The sequence below is a fragment of the Polypterus senegalus genome, chromosome 10 (assembly GCF_016835505.1).
Source record: "Polypterus senegalus isolate Bchr_013 chromosome 10, ASM1683550v1, whole genome shotgun sequence".
Classification (NCBI taxonomy): domain Eukaryota; kingdom Metazoa; phylum Chordata; class Cladistia; order Polypteriformes; family Polypteridae; genus Polypterus; species Polypterus senegalus.
In genome coordinates, this window is record NC_053163.1 from 111,675,800 (window position 1) to 111,687,881 (window position 12,082).

General features: G+C 41.4%; 1 protein-coding gene across 2 annotated transcripts; it reads right to left on the minus strand.

The window, feature by feature from the left end:
* Positions 1-963: 963 nt before the first annotated feature.
* On the minus strand, positions 964-4,861 carry LOC120536254 (ankyrin repeat and SOCS box protein 12-like). 2 transcript variants are annotated; one of them, XM_039764575.1, is made up of 3 exons: positions 4,494-4,861; positions 3,424-4,267; positions 964-1,425 (listed from the first exon to the last, which is right to left on the minus strand). In XM_039764575.1, the coding sequence occupies exons 2-3, from the start codon at positions 4,235-4,237 to the stop codon at positions 1,292-1,294; spliced, it is 948 nt and encodes a 315-aa protein (XP_039620509.1). In that variant the 5' UTR covers positions 4,238-4,267; positions 4,494-4,861; the 3' UTR covers positions 964-1,291. The 2 variants fall into 2 exon arrangements, with proteins under 2 accessions (XP_039620509.1, XP_039620508.1); XM_039764574.1 differs by having other exon boundaries at positions 4,549-4,743.
* Positions 4,862-12,082: the final 7,221 nt, after the last annotated feature.

Below are 12,082 nucleotides of genomic sequence, written 5' to 3' on the forward strand. Positions count from 1 at the left end.
CGAGAGGTCACAAAAGACCCCAGGACAACGTCTAAAGAACTGCAGGCCTCACTTGCCTCAATTAAGGTCAGTGTTCACGACTCTACCATAAGAAAGAGACTGGGCAAAAACGGCCTGCATGGCAGATTTCCAAGACGCAGACCACTGTTAAGCAAAAAGAACATTAGGGCTCGTCTCAATTTTGCTAAGAAACATCTCAATGATTGCCAAGACTTTTAGGAAAATACCTTGTGGTCTGATGAGACAAAAGTTGAACTTTTTGGAAGGCAAATGTCTCGTTACATCTGGCGTACAAGGAACACAGCATTTCAGAAAAAGAACATCATACCAACAGTAAAATATGGTGGGTGTAGTGTGATGGTCTGGGGTTGTTTTGCTGCTTCAGGACCTGGAAGGCTGGCTGTGATAGATGGAACCATGAATTCTAATGTCTACCAAAAAATCCTGAAGGAGAATGTCCGGCCATCTGTTCGTCAACTCAAGCTGAAGCGATCTTGGGTGCTGCAACAGAACAATGACCCAAAACACACCAGCAAATCCACCTCTGAATGGCTGAAGAAAAACAAAATGAAGACTTTGGAGTGGCCTAGTCAAAGTCCTGACCTGAATCCAATTGAGATGCTATGGCATGACCTTAAAAAGGCGGTTCATGCTAGAAAACCCTCAAATAAAGCTGAATTACAACAATTCTGCAAAGATGAGTGGGCCAAAATTCCTCCAGAGCGTTGTAAAAGACTCATTGCAAGTTATCGCAAACGCTTGATTGCAGTTATTACTGCTAAGGGTGGCCCAACCAGTTATTAGGTTCAGGGGGCAATTACTTTTTCACACAGGGCCATGTAGGTTTGGATTTTTTCTCCCTAAATAATAAAAACCATCATTTAAAAACTGCATTTTGTGTTTACTTGTGTTATATTTGACTAATGGTTAAATGTGTTTGATGATCAGAAACATTTTGTGTGACAAACATGCAAAAGAATAAGAAATCAGGAAGGGGGCAAATAGTTTTTCACACCACTGTACATTCAAATTAAGCAAAAGGCAAGATTTGAAAAGTCTGATTGTCAGATAGACACAGGCTGCAAGTTTTCATTCCATCCCATGGTTGGAGCAATTGAGCCCTGTAAACCTGAGCCTGGTGGTAGCCCTGCTGTGTGAACTCAACATGGAGAAATGGTCTCTCAGTTTTAAGAGAACCCAAAGGGCAGTTTGTGCTATTTATCGTAAATACTTGAGAACTGTTTTAAGGGTCACAACACTGCACTGCACCCCAATCACTGAGAACAGCCCATCAGATTCTGTGCTTCAAGAAGCTCTTCAAAGCAGATGGGATATCCAGGTCCTCAATGGAATGAATTCTGTTGGCCATTCTTAAGTAATGGCGAATGACAAGCCGGCACTGGGACATCAGAGATTTTGGAATAACTGCAAAAAAAAAAAAATACAATACAATACAATAAAAGGACCAATAAATATGAGAGATTCATTTTGTAGTTGTAAAAGAACAACAATGTATTCTCCATCTTTTGATGTGCTCTTTTCATGCATCTTGTACAGCAGCCACACGTGCCACTCCTGCTGAGCTTTCACACGACTTAAAAAACATGCAGTGAATCAGAACAGGATCACCACGTTAGATGAATTCACTGTCATGTGTGGGTGGGAGGAGAACAAGACAAAGTAGGATTGTACGAAACTGTAAGTGGACACAAGTTCATTCATTCTGGAAAGCATATCTGGCAAACTGTAATCCACAAGGTTTCTTCATCAGTCTCACTCTACTCTGAGTAATCACCTTTTCAAGCCCTCCATTCACCCTTTAAATATCCTGAATTTATTGCTTCGTAGACTTGATAACAGTGTCAGTGGTGTGGTGCATTGACGATACTCCATGTCAGCTCCGTGTGTGTGTGTGTGTGTGTGTGTGTGTGTGTGTGTGTCCTGGGCACACCCAGAAATGTTCATTTTTTAATAGACTTTACTTTATCAAGATATCGTTCAAATGATTTAACAATACAGCCAGACATTACTAATACTGTATTTCTAATGGCTATTACTGCTTGAAATAACTGATTTTTAATTTGTTATTCACATGTGGCTGCAAAGCCTCATTCCTACAGCACCCTAATGGTAAACTCCCTTAGTTTCTCCTTAATTAGTCATATTTAAATGCAAATTGGTTATTAGAGAAACCTGCATTATTACTTTAGCACCAATGAAACCTGTTATTCTGTTCACTTGTGTTATAAGGTACTGTGATTTCTAAAATTAAGGTCTGGGTTCAAAAATGGCTGAAGTGAATCAGCTGTCTCAGGGAACATGTCAGTCTATGGTCTTTTTGACAGAATGAAGGTTATTCTATGTGACAGATTGTAAAGAAATGGAAGATTTCATACAAAGGTGTCTATTATTTCACACCTGACTTTTACAAACTTGTTAAGAAGGCAGGCTCTATTGTAGGAGAAAAGTTGGACAGTTTAACATCTGTGGCAGAGCGACGGGCACTAAGCAAACTCCTGTCAATCATGAAGAATCCACTGCATCCACTGAACAGGATCATCTCCAGACAGAGGAGTAGCTTCAGTGACAGACTTTTGTCACACTCCTGCTCCACTGACAGACTGAGGAGATCGTTCCTCCCCCACACAATGCGACTCTTCAATTCCACCCGGGTAAACGTTAACATTATACAAAGTTATTGTCCCTTTTTACATACATTTTTATTACTCTTAAATATTGTTGTTTTTTTTTGTATCAGTATACTGCTGCTGGATTATTTGAATTTCCCCTTGGGATTAATAAAGTATCTATCTATCTTTTTTATGAAAGTAACAGGTGACAAGCTAGATGTCAGTCGGTCATTTTCCAACCCGCTATATCCTAACACAGGGTCACGGGGTGTCTGCTGGAGCCAATCCCAGCCCACCACAGGGTTCAAGGCAGGAACAAACCCCAGGCAGGGCACCAGCCCACCACAGGGCACACACACACACACACACCAAGCACACACTAAGGGCAATTTAGGATCACCAATGCACCTAACCTGCATGTCTTTGAACCATGGGAGGAAACCCACGCAGACACGGGGAGAACATGCAAACTCCACACATGGAGGACCCGGGAAACAAACCCAGGTCTCCTTACTGCAAGGCAGCAGCGCTACCCACTGCACCAAGCTAGATGTTCCACCCTCCAAAATCTGAAGAAAAGCTTGGGCAGAAAACTAAAGCAAAGAGAAGCATATTTAAAGAAGCTCACGCACACTGCAGATCCCTGCCAGTCTTGTAGAAAAAGCAAGTGACGGTGTCACACGGCCACAACGTGTTGTCAATAGGGACCACACCCCCAATCTCCCCACCTCAGTCTGAGTTTCAGGATATTAGAAATTACAATTTCACCACTTGGAAGTGGCTCCTTTCTCACCTCTTTCCTTTATGAGAAGCTCCACTGCCTCATTCTGCTTAGTGGTCTTGTCAATAATAAGCGTGGGGAGGTAGACGTTTGCTCCAAAGTCTATCAGGAGCTGGATGTACTCGGCTCCACAGCCATGTCTGAGGCACATCTCTAGGACAGTCTTGGGCTGCTTGATCTTGGCAAGAAGCCTCTGTTCAGTGCAGTTGAAGTCTGGATCAGCTCCGTAAAGTAGTAGCAGTTTAAAGCAGTCCAGGTGCCCATAGACCGCGGACAGGTACAAAGGGCCAGTGCAGGCAGAGGCTTTTGAAGCCCAGTCAGGAACTTTAGCTCTTACGTTTACCTCCGCAGTATGCTCCAAAAGCTCCCTCAGGATCTCCACGTCCCCTTCCCTGGATGCTGTGAGTACAGGGGAACAATTATTGTAGATGCTGCCATTGGGGTCCGCTCCTGCTCTCAGTAATGCTTGGACACAGTCCAAGTGCTTCCCGCTGACCGCCGTAAACAAAGGCGTTTGGGCCTTCACGTCTAAGCTGTCCACCTCAGCGCCATGAGCTAGGAGGACCTCCACGCACCTCAGGTGACCCCTAGAGGCAGCCATGCGCAGGGGGGTCCCAGGGATACCCCAGCCACTCCTGCTGTTGATGAACTTTCTGTAATGCTCCTGTGACAAGAGTTTCAGAAGCAACTGGTCATCATCACTGGAAACCGCCTGGTTGATGGCCTGCCGCTCACCATTGTCTTCCTCGTCCTCCTTTGGTTGGAGCATAGAAAAGATCTTGGAGATATCCACTAAACTCATGCTGCCCAGGCTGCTGTGCACCATGTTTCACACACTTGTAATTAAAACGAGCATCTAGAGAGATTGAGAGAGCGAGAGAGTTATTTCAGTCAAGTGTAACAATGGCCTGACAACTCACTCGCTATCTGTGAACACTTCATGCCGTACTGTTGAGGGTTTCCAAACAGGAGGCCAGGCTGCCTATCACAAAGCAATAAACAACTTCCACACTCAACAGAATCAAGGTGAATACTGGAGACACGCCATGCAGACAAACCCTAAACACCAATTCACATGTTACCTCCATCAGGTAGACCAAGACAAATCTGGTAAGGATCATAGCAAAGCCTTCTTACCCACAAGCCACCGATTTCAGCCGCTGGTCAGTGCTGCGGAGCTTAGTCCATTATAAGTTGACCCTCACATCTGAAAAACCACAGCGTGAAAGAGCCTGTGGCCGAGGGCTGTGTAGACTGACGGGAGTCGAGGAGAGCAGAGCGGCCTGTTCTGTGATGCTGCTAATTTTAGATGCTTCCCCCACCCTGACTTCCATTCTTGGAGAGGTGTAGCTGGGGAATACAAATATAGCGAGGTGAGGGGCATGTGCTTCTGTCAGTCTGCCCTGGACAGCAGGGTGCTTATCTGACATGTTGGCGTAAGTCACTCTTTTGGCTTTTGGAGTCAGCTGGGATGTCACTTCATTCTTGTAAAAAGGCAGGGCCCTTGTCAGTTTTGACAATCTCAGGATAGTAGCAAACAGGCCTGGGAACCTATAAACAACATGGGGAGCTCATGCTGTTACACTGACCGGCTTGCTTCTTATCAGCTGTGAGTATATCAAGTCACAGTACAGTGACTTATATATATTATATATACATATATTCACATCAGGCAAAAATGGACAGACAACAGCGGCTTTTACATTTACCTTTATTCACTTTGGACGTGTTTTTATCCAAGGCAACATACAAAGTGGAGTAGTGGTTAAGACTTTGCACTTCAAACCCCCTGGGGCTTGTGGGTCCAAATCCCACTTCGGACTCTGGGCCACCATGAGCAAGTCACTCCAGTGGCCTGTACTCCAACTGGGAAAACAAAACAGATATAACCAGTTGTATCTCAAATGTTGTAAGTTGCCTTGGATGGAGATGCCAGTGAAGTAATAATAAATTTCACATTTTGGGTGACTAATTGGAAAATGCAGTTTAACATAGAAAAGTGCAAAGAGCTACACGTGGGCAAAAGGCTCCTTATAAATACAAGATGAGAGACACTGTCCTACAAGAAGCAACCTCTGAAAATGATTTAGGGGTTTATGTTGACATATTTTTAATCATCTAAACACGATGCAGGATCTATTAAAAAAGGCAAACAATACGCTACGTTATAATGTAAGGGCATTGAATATAAACTGAGGGCTATTATATTTGGACTATAAGATTAGTAAGACTGCATCTGGAGTATTGTGTGCAGTTCTGATCACCACACTATAAGAAAGACATAGCATCACTTGAAGCTGTGCAGAGGAGAGCAACCAAATCACCACAAGACTTAAGGACATGTCCTACAATGACAGAAAATGAAACCTCGTCAGTCTCGAGCAATGAAGACTGTGTGGGAACCTAATCCATGTCTCCAAAATTCTCAAAGGCATTGATAAAGTAGATCCAGCAGAATTCTTTCAACTTAATTTCCACTGATGTCCTCTAGTCTGTGGTTCACCATTAAGGGGAGGAGCACTTAGGGCTGAAGCCAGTAAGCACTTATTATGCAAAGAGTTGTGAGACTCTGGGACAAACTACCATGTGATAAGAGATGAAGCCGAAACCCTGACAACCATCAAAAAGAATTGGAGACAGCTATTAGCTAAACAAATGAGCTTAATGGACAGAATGGTCTCTAATTTGTCAAATTTCTTCCGTTTCTTATGTAAGAGATGTCAACAGAATTAAGAAAACATCTGTCTGGAGGACGGTTTGGGAACAAGCGTTACAGGAAAATTGATCACAAGTGAAAAGCTCAGAAGAAAATGCAAGCTACAGTAGTTGCACCTCCTTAGTTACGAGAACCTATCAAAGCCTTTACCAGTTAGACAGAAATTCACACAACAAGAGAGTCTTCAAAACACTTTGAGGGAGTCAGGAGTTAGAATGGAGGTGGCTAGCTTGTCCAACCAACTAAAGCTACACATGGGAAGAGTCTGGATTGGGATTGAGGCCGTGAAGAGTTGACATCACCAGATGCCGTTCAACAGCTGACTGAAGTGGGCGAATAGGAGCACAGGACCTTACAAGTGTCAGCCTATACAGTACATCATTGCTGAACCACCGACTACTCTGTAGGCAAGCATCAAGGATATGAACTATGTTGCAAGCTGACAGAATGCTCTGAAAAGGGGAATGACGTGTCCACCTTGGCGGGTTGAACACCAGATGTGCCGCTGCATTTTGACTCATCCACAATGGCTTAATGTTACATGCTAGTATGTTGAATAGATGGATGAGCTGGGATAACAAGCTGGTCTGGTTTTGCCAGGTTGAGATGTAGATGGGGCTGCTTCATCTACAGTATATAAATAAAATGTATTATGATTATCTAGGTTGCTGTATCAGTGAGATATTAACAGATTCTTGCTGAGACCGTTTGGTTCTCTGGCTTCTTTGGTAACAGCAGTGAAAGACTCGGCTAAAGGTGACTTTAGTGACCTTTTCAAAGAAATCTGGCAACCGCTTCATGTAACTGCATATTAGAAACTTGCTGCCTTTCCCTTAAACTAACCACTCTGTACCAAACAGCAAAAATATAATTGGATTTCCACAAATATCTGAGTTAAAAAATCTATTTTGTTTGATTAAAAAAGGTCAGTGCATATTATACTGCAAGAGAATGCAGTCATGTTCTGACTGCAAACACATGAATTAAGATGGTCTGGAAGATGGATGGATGAGAAAAGCACAGATTCAATACACAAGGTGCCATTTTCATGCTCTTATATTTAAAAAAGCCAATCCGAAATGGACAGATATAACCACAACTTGGAGGCAAATCAAGTTTAGATTTTCCACTTGTATATCTCTCTATAAACATGGTGGCCCAAAAATGTTTGGCACAGACAAAGTGGTCCAGTGTGGGATAACGACTACCCTTGCCTACGTCATCTGCTATCTACATCTTGTCAGATATTTAGGCATTGTTGAATTCTTTATAATAAGATTTGATTTGCACTTAAAAGGCAGTGTTGTAGTGATGTCATTGATTTATGCTTGCTCACTGAGAAGAGCGCTACAAAAGACTAACCCACCCATCCACTGCCTTAGCCCACGTCATTGAACTGTATTCTTACAGGATTAGCTTAGAGTCTACCCCAGCAGCACCAGGTGCAAGGCAGGACCCAAACCATGGAAAAGGCATCGATCCACAGCAAGCCACTATAGAAGAATAAAGCCTACTGTACATTTTTGGGCGACATGGCGTACTGATTGATATTACTGCCTCACAGTTTCACTTCACCCATGTCCCGGTTAGAATCAAAGAGGCAAGGCAGTTGATTTACTAATGTGGTAGACTTCAGGTGGAAGTCTACAAAATACCGAATCAGTTATTAAAGCATCCTGCAGAGGAATGTAGAGATCACATTTCCATCTCACGTGGATGTAACACCATTAACAACTTATTTTCTAATTTCCTAGTGAGCAGGAAACTCTCTACCCTGTTTGACATCCAGTGTAACGACAAATACTGCAGAAACCATCCAGATAGCGTTAATGGCCAGAGAGTTCATAAATCTATCAGGCAGTGTGGTGTGGTGGTCAAGGCCTTAGACTTCAAATCCCACTACCGACACTGTGTGACCCTCCTTCAAGTCACTTCATCTAACTGGAAAAACAACAGACATGTAACTAATTGTATCTCAAAGGCTGTTAGTCACCTTGAATAAAGGTGCAGGGCAAATCAGAAATAATAATTATATAGCGCATTCCACTACATTTTTCATACATTATTTTGATAGAACAGATGAGCACCATGTACAGACGTCTGTCATTAACGTGGATCTCAATGTGGAGATGTCTCAGGTTTTACAAACCAGCACCAGAAGAAAAGCAGCCACATACAAGTGGAATGTTTAGCAGAAATCAAGCATTATCACACCATAATCCACACAGCCAGCATTTTACTTTGAAGAGAATCACCCCTCTCCCATTCAGCAACAGTGGATGGCACACACACTCACACAAAGTTCAGCCAGTGTCATGGGCATCTGGAAATACCCACAATATGCAACAGGCTTTCCTAAGCCGACTGCATTCTTCAAATTCTAGCTCTCCACCAAGATAAACATGGCAGGCAGGCAGGCAGACATGCCGTGACAGTAGGGTGGAGTGGAGATCAGCTGACAGAAACATATCAGCTTTTAACTGAGCCCCACTACACTTGTTCAGGGAGGCACTTGCCGGTTCATGGCTACCAATAACTGATAAAAATGTGCGTCTCCTACTCTCCCAACTCCTTTTTAACTAATAGCCGTGTGTGGTTGAGGATCAGCAGCACTCCATATACACCTGTTAAGTTTAAACGACTGGGTGAAGAAGCTAATAGAGAGGAAAAACTAGTCAGATTCTTAATTCTTAATAGCAGCCACAAAATCCTATATATGTCTTAATACCTCAAGACAACAACCAAGAAGTCCCTCTTTGACCTTAACAGCATCACTCCATTCATTCTTTAAGGTCAGTCAGTATGTTCTTTAGACTCTCAGACTTCCCTGACTAATTAACTGTTAGTTTTTGTTCCAAATTAGGCAATGATTCTCCCTTCAAACACTTCCTTAGTTAGGATTCTTAGTTCTCCATTTTATATCTTATAGGTAGGCTTAGAAATCTCCTGTAGTATTTTGATCAAGCACACATTTGAATTTGATTCTTTTTCAGCATACTTTATTACTTTTATAAATCATTTCGCTTCTTCTAATACACCTAACATATGTGGATAGAGATGCGCATGACATCCCTGTTATCAGCTGCTAATATGACATTATGTCCCCCAGCTGTTTTATACTTCACTTTATTGCTACACGGACTATTTCATTCTAATTAAGCAAGCTGCCTCTAATATCAAAGGAGGCACCAGGCAATGGATATGACACACTATGTGGGAGTGTTTATTTTATCAGGATACATCTTTATGAAATTAAAAAGAAATGTAGAGCTAATGAGTATTTCTGCACATATCAAATTGTACAAACATTGTAATAAGAAGCTTAATTAAGCAAAACAGTTGAACTGAAGAAAAGAAATAATCCTTTTCTTCAGAGTCTTGCCGAAACGAAATCCAGCAAACACTCCAGTCTACAAGGAGCAACATTTGACAAGTCTTTTATAAGCCTACCTATTCAGTCTAGAAAAAGTGAAACAAGAAATCTAATTAAAAAGGATTTCAATTAAAACGCATAATTAATCTATAATTACTAGCTTGGCTGGAATAACTAAGAACAGTCATTGCAGTGCATTGTTGAACTTGAGCAGTCTGATGCACTGAACTGTATTGTTAATTACTTTGTAAAGTGCCTGCTATGAGAAGTATAACATGGAGCTTGACTGATAATTCATCTTATGTATTCACTGTAGAAAATCCACTTTCTGGCATAGGGGTTGTAAATAAAACACTGCAAAAATGAAGCACTAACCCTCTCCTAGGGGACTAGGTAATAAAGGGGTCTAAATAAAAGGAATGTTTTCTAACACTACCAGCTGGTGTCTTCAGTCATGACTGCTATGGCAAACATTCCCGTTGCCTAACACTCTCAAAATAACATTCTCAAACCTTCATAATCTGAATTTGGATGCCAGCAGCATTGCTTGAAATATAGAATTTCTGCTATTAGAATAGATAAATCCAAGCTAATAAACTTTATTAGATGATGTGCAACTTCAGTCTAATTATTATTTAGAAGACAATTAGACAGTGATGCTTGAGAGGTTTATAAAATGAGTGGGAGAAATTATACTATCCGTTATCCTGAGCTGAAACTATAATTATTAGGCAATAACACAGTTACTGTCCTACAAAATGAAGAATAAACAACCAGAGGATCCAAAGAGAGCAGTAAAATGAAACTATGCAGAAAAGTTATTCCCCATATTCTACAACTCACTGATACAAAGGAAGAAAGAAGAACATCCAAAGAACTTGGCTTGCTAAGACATAAGACAAAACAGATGGATCTTCATTTGCCAATTTAAGGAATAGGGGACTTGGCCTTTACAGAAATGATGACACCCTTCATATGATCTACAACTGTTATAGCCAGTTTGATTTTCCAATCTGAGGTGTGCTGGGCTGGTAACATCACTTTTAACAGGCCCACCGAATCAGCAAGCTGACTGAAAGGGCAGGCATATTTACAGGACACACCCTGGACCCTCTAGAGGTGGCAGTGAAGGAGAAAATTAAAACAAAACTGAGCACCATTATGAACGGTTCTGCACATCTTCTTTCTGACACACTAACACTGAGGACTTTCAGACAACAAATTATTCAGCAGATGTGTGTCAAGAAATGCTACAGGGGCTCCTTTACATCAATGGTTGTACACCTGCACAATGCCTCACTGTGACTGCTTTTTTTATCTTTGTCATCCATCCCGTTATATCCTAACTACAGGGTCACGGGGATCTGCTGGAGCCAATCCCAGCCAGCACAGGGCACAAGGCAGGAAACAAACCCCGGGCAGGGCGCCAGCCCACCGTAGGGCACACACACACACACACACCCCAAGTACACACTAGGGACAATTTAGGATCACCAATGCACCTAACCTGCATGTCTTTGGACTGTATAATATAATAATATTTATTTACTGAACTTCTGTAAAAAGTTACACTTCCCTCTGGTGACAAATGAAGTGTCATCTATTTTTTTGTAAAGTGCTATATAAACCAAGAAGAAAATAATAGGAGGCATAGGCCACAGAAATATGGGACAAGCAAATGAAATTCAAAGATTCAAAATGTCAGAGCATTTCAATGAGCTGCACTACTAAACAGAAAACATATTAAGAAAAATACATACATTTACAAAGAAATCAGATTGACCTAATCACCTAGAGACTTTTTGGGGATTTCCATGTGCATTGCAGGTTGCCATAAAAAGATGAGAGAGCACGTAAAGCATTTATGACTAATGTTTTGGATTAAGAATGATTGTGAACTTGTGACATCAGGACACTTACCAAGAACAGTACATTCTGTGACAATTTACTTTAGTTAAAGGAACACTCTACTCAAAAATTATGTTTTATATGTTACTTACCCCATGTAATTTGTAGAGATGGGCAAGAAAAATACTTAATCTTATGTTTTCATACAGAATCGAGATAAAGTTTCTGACATAATATGCATCTATGGTGAGCAATGCTGGATAACAGAAAGCAATACAGTGTCAAAGAGTCCATGAAAACAAATCTCATGTTACTGGTGATATACAATCCATATGTCAATTCATCCAGTTGTATACTCACAACGTCCCAACCACATGCATTTTTAATACAATATTTTTAAATAAACCACTTCTGGAAAATGTTCTTGTGAACAAAAATGGATTGCACTTGGGAGCACCTGAGCATTTGGAATTGTAGGCTTGCCTCCTGTTGTTCCATTTATGTTCATAGTGGTAAACCATAACTGGAGAACTTTGGGATCATTTAATGGCAACGTGTATAACGGCATGGGTGAATTGACACCTTCAGCCTGTTTAAGTATCTCAGATATGCACAAGTCTGAGGTGTACTCTTTTGCTCATAATGTTTTCACTTGCTTCTCTTTAACTTTTAATCTTTGGTTTTACATGTCTCTTAGTTCACACTTCTTGTTGCTATCACATGAAGTGCAATGT

Bases quoted from the DNA above. Each gene is read 5' to 3' on its own strand.
- LOC120536254 (XM_039764575.1), bottom strand. From the start codon at position 4,237: ATGGTGCACAGCAGCCTGGGCAGCATGAGTTTAGTGGATATCTCCAAG. The intron at 1,426-3,423 runs GTGAGAAAGGAG...TTTTTTTTGCAG, and splicing joins GCTTCTCATAAAGGAAAGAG to TTATTCCAAAATCTCTGATG.